This window comes from Lasiosphaeria miniovina (assembly GCF_030549165.1).
Source record: "Lasiosphaeria miniovina strain SMH2392-1A chromosome Unknown B0T26scaffold_1, whole genome shotgun sequence".
NCBI lineage: Eukaryota > Fungi > Ascomycota > Sordariomycetes > Sordariales > Lasiosphaeriaceae > Lasiosphaeria > Lasiosphaeria miniovina.
The window spans coordinates 6,513,498-6,532,739 of NW_026848220.1; the positions used below are offsets into that span (position 1 = coordinate 6,513,498).

The following is a 19,242-nucleotide window of genomic DNA, read 5'->3' on the forward strand; positions in this document are numbered from 1 at the left end:
TCAAAACGAAACGAAAACGGAATGCGCCAATGTTGCAGTGTTGGGTGCGACTTTGACGTCCCACAATTGGGCTTGTGGAGACGATCGCCCAGTTCTGGAAGGGCCCATTCCGCCCTGGGCTTGGCCCACCCCGCGATACACACCCTGGACCAATCAGCGTGGCCCTCCGCGAAAGTGGCCTGATGATAGAATTGCCTCCGTTTTAAGGAAATAGTTTCCCTCGAGGAAGTCGGCTCCAAATTCGGAAGAGACGGGAGCGGTCGAGCTTCGTTTCAGAAACGGTTATCGGGAAAAGTCGATCTCGATCTCGATCTCAGAAACGAAATCCGATGCGCGCCTCTCAACAATTGGCAAGGGCAACCCCAATATAATCCTACAGTAGCCTTTGAGTTCTTTCAGTGGTAACCGGGCTAACCCGCGTTCTGCACTCTATACGAAGCCTCTCCTACACGTACTACTCCGTGCTTGGTATAATTTATTCTGTCTTGTGAGGCTTTTGGATGCAACCTGTCAAGAGTTCATGGCCATCACGGCGACCGTGCCCTAGCCCGTGATCGCCCCTTACCCTTACCCTTGAGCCGATTGTGATCCGCACCGCGTGCCGGCGAGACTCGTTCAGACAGACTGACAGCAAGGCATGATCAAGGGTTCGGCTCAGAGCCTACCCTAGACTGACAGTGCCGGCGCTGGTGTCGTGCGTCAGTCGCAAAGCGCCATTCGGAATGCTACTGAGCAGCGTCCTGATCGGTCATGGTTTCAATCACCCATCAACAGACGCGGTCGTTTTTCATCAGCATGTTTTCGCCCTGTGCTTACTTAAGATTATACCAGAGGCACTTTGAGGGCATTGATGTTGCATTTTAGGAACCCACAATCCATTTCCCCGATTGTAATGCCCACGGCTGAACAGCCGACCAACAGACTACAGAGATTGAACACTCGAGTTTTTTCGAGATGCCTCTCAACGATGATAGCCCCACGGGTAACGGGCTATGCGTTGGGAACTATCCCGACTCGACCGCAAGATTAAACGGGCTCGAGGTGTCAACGGATACCGCAGCACAGATTACTCTTATACGGAATTCCCGCACCTGAACTCTGTAGGAAAGTGTCGGTCAGTTAGTGGAGCAATGGGTCGATGGGGGCCGCCTAGGCCGGCGCCTCATGGAGCAGAAGTGAAGCCGCGGGAGCGACCCCATCGGAACATTTATCGACGGCAAAGACGGGTCCGGCCAGCAAGCGGCCAAACGAGCCACTAGTCTGTTTTCTCCATGCACGCCATCAGGTACCAAGCACACTCAGCTAGTGCACCGACGCTCCTGGCCATGCCGGACTAATAAGCAATACGGGATGGGATTTGAAAGCTTGAATCGTCAAGCTCATCAGAGGTGCGCAATCAGTGGAAGCGCTCCTCCCCCCAAAAGTGCTAGGCCGAAAGTTGGTCGCAATGCGGCGTGGACGAGCGGGTCGAGGTACGCCGGAAGCTCGAAAGAGGTGCTCGCTGGGCCGTGGGTGGTCAGACAGCACCAAATGGGCGTAAGTGGTTGCAGTTCTGTTAGCCCCTGCAACTCTTCCCCGCGAATCGCTGGCGGGATTGGAGGCGCTGGGCGCTTAGACGCCGCCCGAGTCCCACACCCTCTCGTCTCTCCGATTGGGTACTGCCCTGTGATTGACCGGCCACCTGCATCTTTCGGGCTACTCGGCATGGGGGCCTGGGACCTTGGGCGGCAGGACAGAGGGTGCGCTTGGGAGAGTGCCGGGAAGGGCGGGCGTTTTCACTGCAAAGAGTCGATATAATCGCCGCTGCCGTCCCCCTCCCTTTCTGTCTCTCAGGAACGCCGTCTTGCTTGTCTCCGCCGCAGAAAAGGAGTCTCGGGGATCTGATCGCCAACCGAGAAAGCGACCTGGATGTGAGGCCTCCCCAGCACCGCAACCGCTGGCAAGTTCAGCGACGATCGCCGGATTGTCCGCGCCACCGACGGCATTCACTGCGAAGTGAGGGGAATCGGGACTAGCGTCGCCAATTGTGACCCGGCAGGAAAGGCGGAATCAGCTCTCGGAGTCGACGGTTTACATAACCTTCCGAGACATAAACACAGGCTCTTAAGATGGTGCGCACATATAAGATCCTCCACCGGAAATGGAGGCTCCATAAGGCGCTTTACTGGGGCTTGATCCCCGAGCTGGCTGGCACCATCGCCGCTCTCGTCCTGTTCGGCATCTCCCAGCCCGATGCCTACCGGACGCTCTTTTGGCGCATCGGGTTCAACAACCAGCTAAACTCGAACCCCAACATGATTCTCTACGCGTATGCGAACCACCGGCCACTGCCAAATATCCCGTTTGTGTGGTCGCAGTCGTGAGTTTCCTCGTTATCTTGGGTCGAGATCGAGCAGCCGGACTCTGACCGCTGGTGACCGCAGATTGACCAACTTTTGCGTGGCTATCTCCATCCTCTCCCTCTTCGTCCTCTTGGCCAAGATGATCGCTAGCATCATGAAGGTCTTCTACCCTATCGTCGGCCTCCTGACTAGTTTCGGCTTGATGGTCCTTTACGTCGTGGGAGTCTACGGCCAGGCCGGCCCCGACTACGCCGACAAGCGCTACCCGAGCTCCGTGGCCTGGTATATCCGGATGAGCTGCAGCATCGCGGAGCCGTACGGCGCGGTCAAGGACTGCTACATGGCCAAGGGCGCCTTTGCCGTGACCGTCGTGATGATGTAAGCCTGCCTACCCGCCGTCCAGAATCTGGAGCTACTCGACATATGTATACTAACGCGGTTTCCAGGTTCATCTATCTCTGCAACACGGTCCTAGCTGCCTGGGCAATGTTCCCCAACCCCCTCAACGACATTCGCGACGATGACGACGAGGAGGAGGCCGACAACGACAAGCAGTGGGAGATGCAGCCGCCCGCCACCCCGCGCACCATGCCCTTCACCCCGCGCACGCAGGCCTTCTACACACTCGATAGGAAGCTGCCTCTCCGCTCTGGCTAAGCTCTCGAGCCAACAGCAAAAAAAAAATTAATGAAAGGAAGGCCATTGTCGTGTCGTCTTTTTTTGTTTATCTCGTCTGATACCTGTTTTTATCGACGAGTTGTCGATAGGATGGAAAGGAGACAAATATTGGGACGAATTACGCTCTTGTGCCACAAAAAAGTAAGCGGAGAAAGGGACTAAAGCGCGGCGTGGGAAACAATCCCGCCGCAGTGGCCTAGCTCTTTCGCCCGCGTATGTGTGTATGTGTGTGCTATAGGTTTAGGGGAAAGCGAGGAGTTGAACGTGTCGGATCTCTCTTTGGGAGGGGTTGTTTTATTTCTTCCGGTATGTCAACAATGCACAATCTCTCTCTCTGTGTCTCTGTCTCTCTGTTTCTCTGTCTCCTCTTTCTCTCTCTCTCTCTCTCTCTCTCTCTCTGGATTGGTCTAGATGCTCGATGGGCGCTCATATTGCCGCTTATTGTCCACCTCGGGATACCTCCACCTTCATGATGGAGGACGTTGTATATCATATCGTATACAAGCAAGAGATCCAAATAATGAGTTTGGTAAAATAAGCATAACATGACATAACTTCCAATTTTGCCCTTCTCCTTTTAAACTTTTCCGATTTGATCCTCTCACCTAGTCACTTTACGTATTTCATATCGCCATGCCCAGAATACTCCGCCGTCTTGACGCTGCACTCGTTTGTCTACCGGTGCTGGTCTGCCCGACAGTGCCAACGTCACTGGTGCGGCTAGTTCCATCATTATGAGTGCTGGTGCTGCCGCCGCTCTCATTGCTACCGCCGCCGCTACCGGCATTGTCACCGCCACCGCTGTCACCGCCACCGCTGTCACCGCCACCGCTGCCCGCCGGCGAGATATCAACAAAGCTCAACAGGGTGGCAGTCGAGTCCGGCACCGTGACAGAGACCGTGGCATCCTCGCCCACGAACCCCGTCTCGCCCACAGTGACATTGCGCAGCCTGGCGGGGCGGCCGCCGTCGAGCTCGACGTTGTAGCTCCAGCCGTCCCAGGTAATGCCGGTGATGGCGTCGCTGCCGTTGGCCCACAGGCGCTGGACGGCGAACGCGGTGCCGTTCTTCGACAGGCTGCTACCAGGAGCAATGGCGAAGCGGTAGACGGCGGCGGGCCGCGGCGTTGGCCCCGTCGGCACCAGCCCAGCGCCGTCGACTGTCGTGTTGTAGCTGCGCAGGTTTAGCACCATAATGCGCGCCAGCGTCGTGCCGCCGTCGACGTACGCCGCGTAGGCCGCCTCGCGAGGGTCAGAGGACAGCGGGATCTCGACAACTGTGACGGGGTTGCGCTTCGAGTTGCCCAGCATGGCTGCTACGGCGATGTTGCCGTAGTACGGCGCCTTGGTGCCCCTGCTGGCCTTATCGGTCTCGATGGGCTGCCACGAGGCGTACTGGTTGGCGGGTTGGTAGGGTCAGCAATGGTTCCTCTTCTTCACTCAGGATAGGGTGTGATAGGAGGTGGAAGAGGGAGATCGGATGTGAGACGCACTCTATAGTTGGTTCCCATGTGCATGTGAACCCTCTTGAAGCCGACCGAGGCTGAGTACAGGTTGAAATCAACACCCCATAGCGCAGCACCAAAGGTATTGGACAGGCCAGGCCGGCCTTGGTTATACAACGAGTTTGTCTCGCCGAATATGAGGGGCGGCATGGCCGAGCTAGCGCTCCTGATGTTATTGTATTCTAAGATATGGGCATCGACTGAACGTTTCGTGATGGAGTGATTCATCAACGTCCCCTGCAGCGTCACTCCCAGCGAGGTGGCGCCACTGATATAACTAATCACAGTCAGACAGCCGGCCAGATAGCGGGCTCGGGAGAATCTCAACGCTTACTTGTGCGTAGAGAACAGCTTGATATCCCCGTCCGTGTCCAGGTCCTGTGCCCACGCCACTGGCGCCTTCAGGCGGTTCCCTACACCGGCGAACGACGGGGCAATGTAACCGTACGCAGCTGGGGCGGCGAGCTCGGGGCAGTTCTTGTCAAGCAGAGCCTTGATAGCCCGGGTCCCGTTGAGCCACTGCTTGACATACTGCGTCTCGTTCCAGTCGGGCAGCCTCACAGGGCCCTGCGAGGACGTGGAGTAAAGATCTGGCTCGTTCCCGTACGTCCAGGCATACAGCTTCCCTCCGCCCAGGGCCTTGCAGGCTTGGGGGACCGTGTCCAGCAGGGCCTGCCAGCCGCTCGACCTGTTTCCGCCGAGGCCGAGGTTGAAGCCATGACTGAACTTGACATCCTTCCAGGTGGTGTAAGACTCAAAGTAAGAGGGCCCAATGAATATGGTGGTTGGGTAGTCGGGTGACCGCGCGAGGTCGAAGGTGCCGTTGAGGGCGTACGGGAGAGAGGCGTTGTACAGGGCGTAGTCTTGGGTGTTCCCACCGACCCGGATGTATGGTTTGGCGCCTATGAGGTCTCCGATATTTCCTAAGAGAGTGTCCGAGAAGGTGTTGGGGTGGGAGCTGTTCCCTGGGCCGACGGTCACGATTCAGCATGATTCCACCTCCGACGGTAGTATGGCTTGCCCTAGCTCACCTGCAAAGTCGGGAAAGCTGGAAAACTCGATGCTGAAGCTTACATAGCCATCGAAAACGGGACTCTGGTTTGTGGAGCTGTTGACCGTATAATGGGGCGCCACCAATGCAGGACTGCCAAGGGCAGAGAAGAAAGCGATTGGCCTCATGACGTACCAGGGCAGCCAGGCAGTAGACGCTGTGCCTGGAGAGCAAAGGCGCAGCAGAGATGCCAAAAGAGGGAAACTGGCCAGCAAGAAGAGCATTATGGAGGCCCTGCCCGGAATATTGGATATATATCACCTAAGCACAGCTACCTTAGCAGCGACAATTGAATAAATTGAGCCGAGCCTGTCCCGTTGAGTGTAGGGGATTGAGTGCCCTCCACTACCCGTGTTCGGCTCAGGAAGCAGGCAAGAACCCGCGTGTCGGTCGAAGAAAGAGCATTGGATGTCCTGCGGTGGTCCGAGATCCCTTTAGCGAGAGGCGTGAATGGCTGGGCTAAGGCTGGAGGTGTAAGGATCGACAACGGCCTCGCCAGAGACGATGCTGTGTGATGACAGAGCGGTCTAGGCACGAATTGTATTTCAAAACACGGCCCGAATCATGTTGGCAGCGATAAACCACCAGTGTCTAGGAATACCTCATGTAGCTTGTGCAGTAGGTATAGTACCGTCCACACCCTCCTCAGCTGACTATTTCTGTTTAGTAGCTGCTCCCTGAGGCAGGCAGCAACCTGGGCGAGCCAGAATTCTCAAGCTAAGCAATTCTAAACCCTCCGAGCTGAAGGACCAGTCCGTGAAGGGGGACAACATGCAGCCCAACATGTAGCAATCGTGCCTTGTATCCTCTGCCACGCATTAAAGCAATCTCTAGCCCCCCTTATATAGGTAGGTACCTGGTATGAATCCAATGTTTGTAAGTAAGGTCGGGCACTGCCGCGATAGCGATCCCCCAGCAGATTCTTAAAATTGGCCAATGGTGTACGGAGTATCACTTGATAGATAAACCTGAGATGGGGAAACGTGGTTGATGATATAAGGTCGTTCAATTGTGGGATTACCTAGGTTACTAGTAATTTGCAGCTCGGTTACTCCACCCATACAGACTCCAGTGATGTAAAATAGAAGCGGTCGACATGCCGATGTTAGGCGCATTCCTGTTCTCCGCTCCCCGCACCGCGCCAGCGTTAGCACCGTACCCACTATAACCGGTCGCTGTGGTCCTCTGATGATCATGCTGTCGACAGCTCCGATACTGTACGTCATCGGCGTTACTAAAAGACCTCCATAGTAAGCTCTCTAAGCAACCCCTTATCACGACCGCACTATGTACATGTGCACACACACACCTCTAGTTAGCAAGGCGCAAGACAACATACAAGGGAGTACTGATTGACTAGTTCTACGAGCCATTGAGCATTCGTAACAAGAGCGCAACGTGATTGGCGTCATCTCCAAATCCGACCCCTCATCCGCATCTCCGTAGCTCCCGTCGCCCCTCGCACCGCTCTGGTCTCGGCTCCTCACGGCCTGGGCATTGGCTCCTCTTGACCGACAAGTCCCGGCACACGACAACACAGGGCAACAGCACCATGTCGCTGTCGCTACAAAAGACGCTCTTCTCCGTCTCACGGGCCGCAACCAAGTCCCGGTTCCAAAGATCAACCCTGCCAGTCGTATTATCGCTGTCGTTGTCGTGTTCCCGCCTGGCCTCAACAATGGCTCCCAAGGTCTCTGGCGTGAGGGCGCATCGCGCATGAGTGCATAGGACCGCTGCTAACTCGCCTCTAGCTCAAAGACCCCTCCCTGTTCAAGCAGGATGTCTGCTATGTCAATGGCGAGTGGGTGAAGGCAAAGTCTGGAAAGACGTTTGAAGTCAATGGTATGGTGTCGGCCTCTCACCCTCCCCGTCTCGGGTTTGGCTAGCTCACAACGCCCCTCTCACAGACCCAGCTACGGGCAAGTTCATCGGCACCTGCCCCGAGTTCTCTAAAGAAGACACGCAGACGGCCATCACCGCCGCCGAGACGGCCTTTGAGAGCTTCCGGAAGACGACGGGCCGGGAGCGGTCCAAGCTACTGAGGAGGTGGTATGACCTCATGGTCGAGAACGCCGAGGACCTCGCCACCCTCATTACCTGGGAGAACGGCAAGCCCATGGCCGACGCCAAGGGCGAGGTCACGTACGCCGCCAACTTCTTCGAGTGGTTCAGCGAGGAGGCCCCCCGCATCTACGGCGACACCATCCCGTCGTCGACGCCCGGGAACCGCGTCTTCACCATCAAGGAGCCCGTCGGCGTGTGCGCCCTCATCACCCCCTGGAACTTCCCCGCCGCCATGGTCACCCGCAAGATCGGCCCCGCCCTAGCCGTCGGCTGCACCGTCGTGTGCAAGGCCCCCGGCGAGACCCCCTACACGTCGCTCGCCCTGGCCGAGCTGGCCCACCGCGCCGGCGTGCCCAAGGGCGTCGTCAACTTCATCACGGCCCTCGACAACACGCCTGCCGTCGGCGAGGTGCTCACCACCGACCCCACCGTGCGCAAGGTCTCGTTCACCGGCTCGACGCCCGTCGGTAAGCTGCTCATGAAGCAGTGCTCTGGCACGCTCAAGAAGCTCTCGCTCGAGCTGGGCGGCAACGCGCCCTTCATCGTCTTCGACGATGCTGACGTCGACCTGGCCGTCGCCGGCGCCATCACGTCAAAGTTCCGCTCCTCGGGCCAGACTTGCGTGTGTGCCAACCGCATCTACGTTCAGCGCGGCGTCTACGACGAGTTTGCGCAAAAGTTCGCCGCAAAAGTGCGCGAATTCTCCGTCGGCAACGGCTTCGACGCCGCCGTGACCCACGGCCCGCTGATCCACCACCGCGCCCTCGACAAGGTCGACCAGCACGTGCGCGACGCCGAGGCCAAGGGCGCCAAGGTCGTCGTTGGCGGCCACAAGATGCCCGAGCTCGGCCCAAATTTCTTCCAGCCGACGGTGCTGACGGGCATGACGGGCGACATGGCCATGGCGGCCGAGGAGACGTTCGGCCCCGTGGCCGGCCTGTTCCCTTTCGACACCGAGGACGAGGTCGTGCGGCTGGCCAACGCCACGCTCGTCGGCCTGGCCGGCTACTTCTTCTCGCGCGACCTGCACCGCGTCTTCCGCGTCGCCGAGCACCTCGAGGTCGGCATGGTCGGCGTCAACACGGGCCTCATCTCGGACCCGGCCTCGCCTTTCGGCGGCGTCAAGGAGAGCGGCTTCGGTAGGGAGGGCTCCCTCTACGGCATCGGCGAGTACCAGACCACCAAGATGGTCACGTACGGCGGGATGGGCCTGCCGCTTCAGACGTGAGCATGGCAAGTCAGGGGCTAGGGTTATGGTCGGATGTCAACCTGTGTGTCTTGTTCGGCAATGTGAGAAACTGGACCAAGTCCAGAACGGTACCAAAAGTGAGAGCGAAGTCTTATTTTATGACGCATTGAACATATATTTATATACCTACCTCGGGTCGTGGGTGCTTATTCAGTCACATTTATCTGATAACGAGGCGAGGTGGTGGTGCAAGGCGTTGTTTGTCTGAAAGGTTGAAGTTTCAAAATTGTTCAAAATGAAAATTGGTTATTGGTTGAAATAGCATGCCATTAGAGGGATATTGTTTCATCGCTTTTATCCGTACTTATCTACCTAACCATGTGAGCGCCATGTTCTCTAGGCTTGGTCCTCTACATACTTCCCTGGGCGTGGTTCCGAAAAGTAAGAAACGAATAATAAGGACGAAAACCGTGTCTCAGAAAATGAGGTCTTCCCAGATTTGATTGGGGTTGAGAAGATCCCAAAGCAAAATCATTCTGGCGTCCTCACCCAGGTTGTTCAACGTGATGTCGGACACTGTCTCCATGGTTTTGTCATAAGCTAACGTGGCGATTTTTGTATCAGCCCCTCCTTTCCATATATTCTCTTTGTCTTCTTTAGTCTCCTATTCCCCCTGTCGCAGAAATTACCCATCCACACCATTGCGTGACTTTTATGTATCTATCTACCCACACAGTCCGACATTGTTTCTGATATCTGGAGAGCTGGCGAGATATCTGAAGATATCCTTTAGCAGCTTTCCGGAACCAATGGTTGTTGATAGATATCAGGCAAACAACACCTCTAAACCCTCGAGCGGCATCCCTTGCCAAAAACCTTCACTGGACTTGGCTGCAACTCCATGTTTGTTAAGCAGATGCCAACCCTCACGCCCGGAAACGAGGCGAAATTAGTCCTGCAGCACGGTGGTAGTTTAGCCGGGTACACGACCTTCTTATCAATCATTCCCGAGCTGAATGTCAGTGTTGTCGCCCTGGTCAACTCCATTGGACTCGGCGACCCAGCGGGCTGGATCCACCAGCTCGTCCTCGAGGCCATCATCGAGACCAAGAAGCCTAACGACCATGTCGCTCTCGCCGAGGAAGCCGCACTCTCACACGCCAACAGCATCGCCGAGATCCCTACTGATTTGCAGAAGGCGCGTAAAGATATTCCACTGCAGCGCCCTCTGTCCGACTTTACCGGCCTCTACTGATTTCTGGTTGGCTAGTCTGATCTCGGCAGCTTAGCCTAGACTTTCTCTGCATACAGCTGCAGGCTCTGAATGCTAGTACAAAATCTCCCTCTTGCGGGCCTAGATCGCGAAGAAAAAGAAGTCGAAATCCTAGTACTAATGCCCCCCTAGTAATATTGTACGATACTGGATTTGTTGTCTTATTGCGGGTGATGATGATTGACTGCCGTTTCACTAGGCTGAGAACACCATTCTGCTACAATATAGCAGCAGCCCGACTCCGCGTGATCGCTCCTTATGGAGTCGAGATTTCTTCCTCCCATTTCTCTAGCAAGATGTGGTATTACTGGTCGTCAAATTTCGCCAGAATAACAATCTTGACCTCGTGGTTTAATACCTGAAACCACCACTGCATATCCTTATAAAGCTCGAGTAATATTTCGGAATATCCAGACTCAATGACTAGTATTGCCCAATTACTTACTCCTATACGTTCCGGCCGTAGACCGCCTGTCGAATCGCCTTCTCCGCTATCTCCTCCAGGATGACCTTATTCTGCTCGAAATATAGCTAACCTAATATTTTTCCGACTTTCCTCCATACCATTCCGGACAAGCTAGGTAAAATACCGGATATAAAGTCCCTGGTAAAGGGCCTCATATAGACCGGTTGGGATTGTGATGATCAAGATCCGGGAATTGGCATTGTAGCGGCGAAAACGGAACTTTTAGTATCGTTTCTTTTGCCCAGTCTCTCACTCAGTGTCTCTCTCACGCTCGATTTTGGCGAATTGATTAGGAGAGACGTCTAAATAATTAGTATATTATGTATAAATAAGAGGGTAATAGCATACTTATGACGGCAAGGAAATCCCCAATAATGAAATTAATGACGTCGAAGAGATCTTGCGTATTGGTAAATTATATGGTCGGGGGATCGCTATCTTTCGTCGAATTAACTGAAGTAGGTATAGTAGACGCCGACGGAACTGCCGACGAAGCCGACGCCGACGGAGATGTCGTCGACCTCGATGTGACTGCCGCCATGGCGAAGCGTTGAAATTTGAAGTTTAAAGTTAGGATCCGTGGTGGAAGGGGTAAATAACGGGGCCACACTAGCCAAAAATGGCAGCCCATATAGCGACATAGATACTTAGGGTGGAATGTATTGATAGCTGCGATTGTCGGCTGCCAGATGCTACCCTTCCAGGAAAAGGGTGAAACGGTGGGCGTATTTATTGGCAAAGCTCTCAACGTAACCGCACCCGGATCACGGCACGCACCAAACCTTATCTCAGACCTATGTTGGCGAGGAAAGTGGGGGGGGGTTGTTGGCATCCCCATCAGGAATAGATTAATAGACCCACTTTTAAGTAAAATTCAACCAATAGGATTTTTATATTCGGACGCTGGGATCAGGGCCAATATAGTGAGACATTCTGGGCAAAAATGTGGGTCTTAGGATCTAAAATACTCAATTGGGCTAGCGGAATATATTTACATATAAATTGGGTGGATTTTTGTCCAGCTGGCCATCTGGCCCACGAAGTGGGCCATTCAATTCATACCTGCCCAGAATAGTGGCGAAACCACCCCCCGAAGCCTTGCCGTGGCAAGCGGTAAACCCCTTTTTTTGCTAGGTATTCATATCAACCACTAGCACCATATCTACCACAACAATGATAGGCGCGAAAGCGCTAGAGAAGCCGTATAGAATGAGAAAGAATGGTATTTTTCTCCTCCCCCATACGAATTGACGAATGCGCGCGAGGCTATAGCTAACCAAGGACCGCGGCAGGCATGTAATGGGCGCCCGCAAAGAAAGCATTCCGGCCAATAGGCGGCCTGACGCCATATGACCAGCGCGCAAAGCTACGAGTCGCCCAGACGGCAATAAAGGCCAAGGAGAAGGAGATGAAGGAGGAGAAGGAGGGAGAGCGACAGGTACGCGAAACAGAAGATAAGAGACGCGGGCTGATTTGTCCTGGGATCGCCGTCGATTTGCTAACCCGATATGCCCTTCCCTAAGAAGAGAGTTGAGAGGCTGAAGCGCAAGGAGAAGCGTACCAAAATGATCAACTCATGAATAGAGACTCAAAGAACCCAGCATGCACCGCCCGTCCCACTGCTGCTTGCTTGCCTCTGCCTATGCTGGGCGACCCTCCCTGCCGAGTTACGTGGACTTATGGGCTTGGGTTGTCTGGTCTGACGAGGCTGAGGCGGTCGAGGACCAGAGACGCGCACCTCTTCGACTCGGCCTCGGGGTCGAGCCTGCCTAGAAGGCTGCTCATATTGAACAAAGCTTTGTGGGTGGTTTGGAGAGATCAACTCTGTATCACGCTGAGCACGGGTTTGTTGGCGTTTCCCGGTTAAATATTACTCCGTGTGGGGATGGTGTTGGGAGAGGGGGTGGATATGCATATATACTTAGGGCTTAACACTTGGGATGCGTATCATCCCAGTGTAATGAGACCATGACACGAACGTTTGTCGCCAGTGAAACATGAAGTGATGCACAAGTGTGGACATTCCTCGTGTTCCTTTCCACTTCTTCGCCGTACAAATATTTATAGACACCAGCAGGATTATTCTTCATTTATACACTACCTCATCGTACCTACCTAGTGATGTTGGTGGTTCTGTTGGGCCTATCACATGAAGATTCGTGATTCGCATTGTTTTGTTGATTAGCGCCAGCGCCCCACCCTAGCATTCAGCCTCCCGAGTCCCGCGAACCTTGGAAGTGACCTGGCTGCATCTCCACTTACTTCATTGTGTAACACGACCTCTGCGAGACGCTTCCGGGCTGGGACCGGACTAGGCACTACTAGTACAGCACTTACGAAAATGATGTCCCCAAACAGAGGCGAAGGGCTGAAAGGCGGGTCCCCATACCGTCCGCGACACCAAATTACGCGTTCCATCGGCGAGCTGTCGTCGCCCATCCGCCTACACCGCCACCACTCGCACCGCGCCGGCAAGGAGAGAGACCGTGACGCACTAGGCTCCTCCCGGCAGTCGGCAGCAGCTCTAGTCACCGAAGGCAGGCTTTCATTGGACGGGTCACGATCTGACGGCGGCATCATGACGCCAAATCTGAGTCCGAATGCGAGCCGGAGGACCAGCGTCCTCGTCGCCTCGACCGACGATAGCCCCGTCGTGGCGCCTCCGCCCACACTCAACCACACAGCTACATTCCCGAGCAGGAGGACATCCAAGGAGAACGGGCTGGCCAAGGAACAGCAAAAGGCCGTTGCGAGAGAGAGGTTGGTATTCCCTCTTGCGCCCCCTTCGAGCGCGGCACCGCTTTACTGATAGGATGGAATGCACTAGCGGCTTGAAGCGCTCGCTGGCCGAGCTCGAAAGCTTCTCGACGGCCAAGACCAGAAGCCTGGACGACACGTACTACTCGGTCCTGGAGAAGCTCGGGACGCTGCAGGGCACCATCGCCGCGCTGAAGGAGCTCGCCGAGCTCTCGCGCCAGATGAACAGCAGCTTCAGCTCCGAGGCGGAGGAGCTGGTAGCCGACGTCAGCTCGCAGCTCGACGGGCTCGGGCAGTTCGACGACCAGCAGGAGCGCATTGAGTCGCTGCAGGGCCGCATCCACGTGGGTCGGGACAAGATCAGGGCGCTGAGCGACCGGGTCGACGCGGTGCGGGAGCGCATCGAGAACTGGGAGCGCGCCGACAGGGAGTGGCAGGAGCGCACGCGCAAGCGCCTCAAGGCCGTCTGGCTGGTCACGTCGCTCGTCATCTTCCTCATGCTGCTGCTGCTCGCGACCGCCCACTACGCCTCCGAGAGCGGCAAGCTGGACGACGGCAGCAGCGCGGCCGTTCGCATGGCCAACGATGGTCTACAGACGATCCGAAATGTCACTGGTGCCGGGGTTGGCGACAAGCACGTTAAGAACCACGACAGTCTCTGGAGGCCCAGAGACGCAGCCGCGGAGAAGAAGCAGCAGGAGAGCGGAAGGGCGGCTGACCAAGAGCCAGCAAACGGGACGAAATCTCCATCTCCGCCCCTCTCGACGGATTTGCTCAGGGTGTTTGACGAGTTGTGACAAAAAGCTGCTTGCCGTCGTTGAAGCGCGGATCTTAAGCAATGGCTTCCTTGTCTTGCGTGCGTGGGTTTTACAAACAGTGGGAGTAGAAGGATGCATTTTCTTGTTTGTATGTCACAGCATGATACCCAAAGCATCTAAACGGAGTATTGCCTTTTATTCAATAGCACTGTTTCTTTCTCTTAGATTACGACTAAACGCTTGAGTTCCCAAGCTCAATAAACCGTGAAACCCCTTTCGGTTTTTTTTTTTTTTTTTTTTTTGTAATCCTTTTGTATTGCGTATTCGTCACACGACTTCCATGGCCTCAGCTCATCAGGAGATTGCTTGGTTCCATTCGCAGACGGAATACTGCTGATTAAAGCCACTTGTCCATCGTTCTCCCCTTTAGCCTCCAAATCAAAGGAGCCCCAAGGAAGCCCCCTAGCCGGACAGACATCAAGAAATGTTTGCACACAAAAGACTAGCAGTGCAAAAATTGCACCAACCCTCCAGGCTGTGCTTGGCAATTAACTGCTTTCAAGTTTTCAGAGTCCGCTCGGGCAGTGTCCTTGTTCGGTGCCTGGCCGGAGGCTTGTCGGGACCTTGTCGGCATCTCCTTGCGGTGGAGGTTGCGATGTTCTTGCCCAGCTGCCTCTTGGGTCTTGGCAAGGCGCATTATTGGGCTGGGACGTCATCATGGGGCTGCCCCCCCTCCCCGCCAGCCACCACCCCTGGCCTGGATCGAAGAGCACGCGCCACCGACGAAGGGAGTGTGCAGTGCATGCACAATAATGTACCCAAACGTCATCTGGGCACCTGCAGCTAAGTGGTCTTGGGGCGTGCCCGTCGGCGGCAAAATCCAATGTGCAGCTCTACCTACATTAGATACCTATTTGGGGAAAATAGAATTGCCCGTCTTATGCCCGTCGACGGATGGCTCGGGGTTAATCGAAAGTTTCTGTCTTGTTCCGAGGTTTTCTTCACCTCTGCGATATCCGGTGCTCAAGGCGAGACTGACATGGGCTAAAACGGGCTCTCTAATCTCTGCCCTGGTCTCGGGTGTGATGCATGAAGGTGGATCGCTAGGTGGGAGATCGTCCCCCGCCATGGATGATGGATGCTTAGGGTGGTTCTTCGGTTCTCGAGCGTGCTGGAGGTCTATCAATACCAGAAGGGTCGGGTCGGGTGCCTCTGCTGCGCGGCCCAGTTGTAAGATACTAATACGGATGAACTGTTTGGTTCTCAAACGGATTGCCCTCTGCGACCTGTCGAGTGTGCCGCCTCGAATGCCTCCTGATGCAACCGTAATCCATGAGTGAGATTAGGTCCCAAGTGGAACAAGTCAGACACAGGCAGACGGCTTGGGTCCTTGAATCCTTGCCCTCTTTAAAGCCGAGCAGGGTTCCCGGGAACGCTTACACAGGGCTACCCCGCTGTAAGCGTGCCGCTGCAGGGCGCACAGCAAGTTTGTCACAGGGCGGCCCAATATCCATCTACCAGACCGCAGACTCTCGCGCCGCCACAAAAGTAAAGTTGGCCGTCTGTCTGCTTATTGCTCACCAGTTCCGTCTTGTTCATACGTCTATCTCAAGGCTCGGAGCGAAAATACACGTCCCGCCAGCTACAGACCCAGCCACGGTTCCCCGATCATGACTTCCTCAGAAGGAAGGACGAAGACAGAGGCAGACGCCGAGGCAAAGGGCAGCAGCGGCACTGCGGTCGTCGCCGGCCAGACATCTTTTGAGCTGCCAGTGCGGTCAGCTTCAATACCGCAGGGGAACGCCCTGACAGGGAAACAAGAGCACTGTCAGTCTACTCCCTCGCAGTTCTCTGCGTCTGGCTTCCCTGCGCCGGTTTTCGGGCTTGCTAACCGCCGCCCTTTTGCCGGGATGTAGATTTGAAGCGGGAGCTCATCTCGGAGCAGGTAAAATGGGAGATCTCGGAGCTCAACTCCCCCACGGCGCTGCGACGCTTCGGCGCCCCTTTTCGGTCAGAGTTTGGCGAGGTGTCCCCTCTAGACTCGGAGCTGCCCATCCTGCGCTACATCTTCAATAACCACATTCGCGAGTTCCCCTTTCTCGACAAGGCCAGGGAGAAGGAGTTTTGGCAGGACAAGCTGCAAGTCGTACGTCCTCCTCACCCAGGGACCAGACACTGTTCTGCCCGTGGGCCGTGACTGACTAGCCATGCTATTATAGTTTCTCGAATCCTTTGCTGGCAAGAACATCTCGTCCTCGGATGACCGTCTCGAGGAGACCAAGAGGAAGAAGCTGGCATTGAAGGCACAGAAGGTTGTCGAGCTGATGATGGTGTCTGGGATTCCCACATCTTCCGGGTTCGAGGAGAGGATTAGATTCTCGGAGCTCGAGATTGTCGACGCCAACGCCATAGATACAGGCGTCCTCGCGACGGTGCCTGAGGGCAATTATCTCAATGGCTGGGACGTCAACGTAGCTGGCGTGCGCATAACTTCGGTCAAGCGAAATATACGATATCACAAACATGCCGTAAGTTGGTGGAAAATCACAACGGAGAGAAGGCTTGGGCCTTGCTAACTGGCTCCGGCCGATAGGAATTCCTACTTCGGGTCAAGCGAAAGGGCGAGCTGGAATACTTTGTTGGCCGGCGTTACGGCGACTTTGCTCGCCTCCATAAGAGGATACGGACCGAGCTCCCAGGAAAGGTTCTCTCGCCACTTCCTAGAAAGAACAAAACAAACTCCACGTCGTCGAGCCTTTTCAGCGGTTTAACCGGCGGCAACGACTCGGAGGCTTCCTCGCTGTCCTCGGCATCTACGCAGATGGCTGCTGGCTACACGGCTGCGCACCAGAGTGATGCGGTATCGAGGTTGTTGTCTGTCAGAGGTTAGTTTATTTACCCCCTGGGGAAAGTATAATGTTGTACCAAATCTAAATTGGTTTTTTTAGGTACATCGTCGAGCAGAGCATCGTCGCCTCATCCGTCCGTGGATGGAAAACCGTCGAGCCCCGCAATGCTGAGTCCCTCGATGGTGAGCCCTGGAATGCCGAGCCCGGGCGTGTCCAACACGTCGAGGAACGGACAACAAGAGGTTCGTATGATCCCGTGTTCGATTTAGACTGCTTGTGTTATCTAGAACCCTGGCTAACGGCCCTAGACCGTGATATTATGGCGAGAGAGTCAGCGTATATCGCTGCGTGCCTTCTTGCGATACCTTCTGCAAAATCCCCAGGTAGCTCGCACAAAGGCGATAGAGGAATTCTTGACCAAGGGCCCGATGACGCTCTCGGACGAAGACGTAGATGATATAATGCACCGGAAACAGGTCGATGAGAAGCGGGTTGAGGAGCAAAAGCAATTCTACGAAATCGCGAGAAAACGTGCGGCGGACTTGGACGTCTACATGGAACAGTAGGTGTGCTCTCCCGGACTCTCGCGTGCTGCATGCTGACTCGTCTAGGTTCCGGCAAGACATTGTGGAGCGAAACGGCCTGACGATGCTGTTCAAGGAGATTAAGGATAAACCGACGATTCAGGACCTGAGCATACAGTATCAGAAGTTTGCCGAATGGCTCCGCATAGAAGTTGCCGCAACCGTCTACCACCTCTTCCTCGCTGAAGACAACTCTCCTGAGTTATTCGCCCAGGCGAGGAGGATTCACTCGCTGATTCCATACACCATCATAAAGAACGTCATCCGAGTCGCGAATCCGGCAGGGGTCATGTCCAGCCTGCTGGATATCTTCCTGGCGCAGCCCTTTGGCGCCAGGTCTCTTATGCAGCGCATCTTTTCGTTGACATTGAACGACGGAATCAAAAACTACCAGAGGTCGATAGACGCGCTCTCTGCTCACATTGGCGACCCAGTCTTTGTTGAAAAGCTCAAAAAATACAGCGACGCCGACGACGAAGTCAAGCTCGCAATCAGGGAAGACGCTGCCGATAGCGATGTTGACATCGTCGTTGCCATTCTGCGGTCGGAGCTCCTCGAGCCACCCCTTGCTCCGGAGCAGATTGGCCGGCTGTTCAACGCCTTCGTGGCCTTCAAAAGTGCAGTAGAGAACGTCGACGAGGAGCTCAAGCAAGGCGCCCAGCTCTTCTCGTCGCTGAAGCAACTGATGAAGCTCTACATGCGGCAAAGGGATAAGGCTATGATGCTGAGCCTCATTGAGGAGCCCGTGACGCTCCAGCTGTTCCGGGATCTCTTCACCATCTTCTACGAGCCCCTCGTGAGGGTGTACAAGTCGGCCAATGTCTACAACAGTGTCACAGACTTTGCAGTGTTTATGGACGACCTGATCCAGGTGAGCATCGTGTTAGGGTTCTATTGGTCTCCTCGCGTCACTAGCTAACGCCACCCTAGGTTGTCGATAGGTGCAGAGAGCAGGACGCCTCTGCGGATCCTAACCAGACGGTGCAGGCCTTCATTGACCTGTGCCAGCGGCACGAACACAACTTCTACAAGTTCGTCCACGAAGTCCACACGCACGACAACGGTCTATTCACTCAACTGATGGGCTGGATCGAGGGGATCCTTGAATTCCTCCGGCACGGACCCAAGAACGGCACCCTCGACATCAATGCGCTGTTTGAAGGCGCCACGAGCAGTGGGATCATCGACAAGAATAAGGCTCTTGAGGAGATCGACAAACTTATTGCATGGCAGGAGGCGCGGAAAAAGTGGCACCACGACAAGACTAGACAGAAGATGGCTGCCGAAGGAGGAGGTGGCGAGGCAGCATCGGAGCTGGTCCCTGGGGGGCTGACGCTTCAGTCGATGGATTTCGGCGTCGACCAGTCGGATCTCCAAGAAATGGAGTACGACGAGGAAGACTCGGACTCGGAGGCGGACCAGGAAGACGAGGAAGAGATGGACCCCATCGATGCGGAGCGCAGCAGGCGGGCCAAGAAGCAGGACCGACTGCGGCGCACGGCGGGGGAGCCCAAGAAGCCCGAGGTGATCGAAGTTCACAAGTTCAAGGACAACTTCTTGAGCATGCTGAGGATGGTCCTGGCCGAGTGATTGCCAGCTTGGTCAACGAAGTGACGTACGTACTTGAGCTACATGTCTTTTTTTCTTCTATCATGATGCATCGCGTAGCGTGGCGGGTTTCGCACGGACTGGCGGGGAGGCAAAAGATGATGCGCTTTGAAGAAAAG

At 55.3% G+C, this 19,242-nt stretch overlaps 7 protein-coding genes across 7 annotated transcripts; 5 read left to right on the plus strand and 2 right to left on the minus strand.

The window, feature by feature from the left end:
• Nucleotides 1–2,108: 2,108 nt before the first annotated feature.
• Nucleotides 2,109–2,999, plus strand: B0T26DRAFT_671067 (uncharacterized protein; the record flags this gene model as incomplete). The annotated part of the gene is made up of 3 exons (XM_060439275.1): nucleotides 2,109–2,359; nucleotides 2,424–2,720; nucleotides 2,789–2,999. The coding sequence occupies 3 exons, from the start codon at nucleotides 2,109–2,111 to the stop codon at nucleotides 2,997–2,999; spliced, it is 759 nt and encodes a 252-aa protein (XP_060303712.1).
• A 644-nt stretch (nucleotides 3,000–3,643) lies between these two features.
• Nucleotides 3,644–5,703, minus strand: B0T26DRAFT_634534 (uncharacterized protein; the record flags this gene model as incomplete). Its single annotated transcript, XM_060436644.1, has 4 exons — nucleotides 3,644–4,414; nucleotides 4,513–4,801; nucleotides 4,859–5,489; nucleotides 5,556–5,703. 4 exons carry the CDS (start codon nucleotides 5,701–5,703, stop codon nucleotides 3,644–3,646), a joined length of 1,839 nt encoding a protein of 612 aa, XP_060303713.1.
• A 1,077-nt stretch (nucleotides 5,704–6,780) lies between these two features.
• Nucleotides 6,781–9,301, plus strand: B0T26DRAFT_82970 (Aldehyde/histidinol dehydrogenase). The gene is made up of 4 exons (XM_060447456.1): nucleotides 6,781–6,825; nucleotides 6,966–7,274; nucleotides 7,327–7,417; nucleotides 7,483–9,301. The coding sequence occupies exons 2-4, from the start codon at nucleotides 7,128–7,130 to the stop codon at nucleotides 8,865–8,867; spliced, it is 1,623 nt and encodes a 540-aa protein (XP_060303714.1). The 5' UTR covers nucleotides 6,781–6,825; nucleotides 6,966–7,127; the 3' UTR covers nucleotides 8,868–9,301.
• On the plus strand, nucleotides 9,218–10,083 carry B0T26DRAFT_671070 (uncharacterized protein; the record flags this gene model as incomplete). Its single annotated transcript, XM_060439276.1, has 3 exons — nucleotides 9,218–9,269; nucleotides 9,308–9,381; nucleotides 9,745–10,083. The coding sequence occupies 3 exons, from the start codon at nucleotides 9,218–9,220 to the stop codon at nucleotides 10,081–10,083; spliced, it is 465 nt and encodes a 154-aa protein (XP_060303715.1).
• B0T26DRAFT_632578 (uncharacterized protein) lies at nucleotides 10,067–10,612 on the minus strand (the record flags this gene model as incomplete). Its single annotated transcript, XM_060436456.1, has 3 exons — nucleotides 10,067–10,318; nucleotides 10,342–10,378; nucleotides 10,410–10,612. Coding segments are annotated over 3 exons (492 nt in total), but the record flags the coding sequence as incomplete, so codon positions are not given.
• A 2,302-nt stretch (nucleotides 10,613–12,914) lies between these two features.
• Nucleotides 12,915–13,956, plus strand: B0T26DRAFT_608343 (uncharacterized protein; the record flags this gene model as incomplete). The annotated part of the gene is made up of 2 exons (XM_060435857.1): nucleotides 12,915–13,327; nucleotides 13,395–13,956. Coding segments are annotated over 2 exons (975 nt in total), but the record flags the coding sequence as incomplete, so codon positions are not given.
• Nucleotides 13,957–15,752: 1,796 nt separating this feature from the next.
• B0T26DRAFT_634887 (uncharacterized protein) lies at nucleotides 15,753–19,105 on the plus strand (the record flags this gene model as incomplete). Its single annotated transcript, XM_060436666.1, has 8 exons — nucleotides 15,753–15,909; nucleotides 15,999–16,228; nucleotides 16,302–16,610; nucleotides 16,676–16,967; nucleotides 17,031–17,113; nucleotides 17,240–17,493; nucleotides 17,543–18,386; nucleotides 18,446–19,105. The coding sequence occupies 8 exons, from the start codon at nucleotides 15,753–15,755 to the stop codon at nucleotides 19,103–19,105; spliced, it is 2,829 nt and encodes a 942-aa protein (XP_060303718.1).
• Between the last annotated feature and the right edge of the window lie 137 nt (nucleotides 19,106–19,242).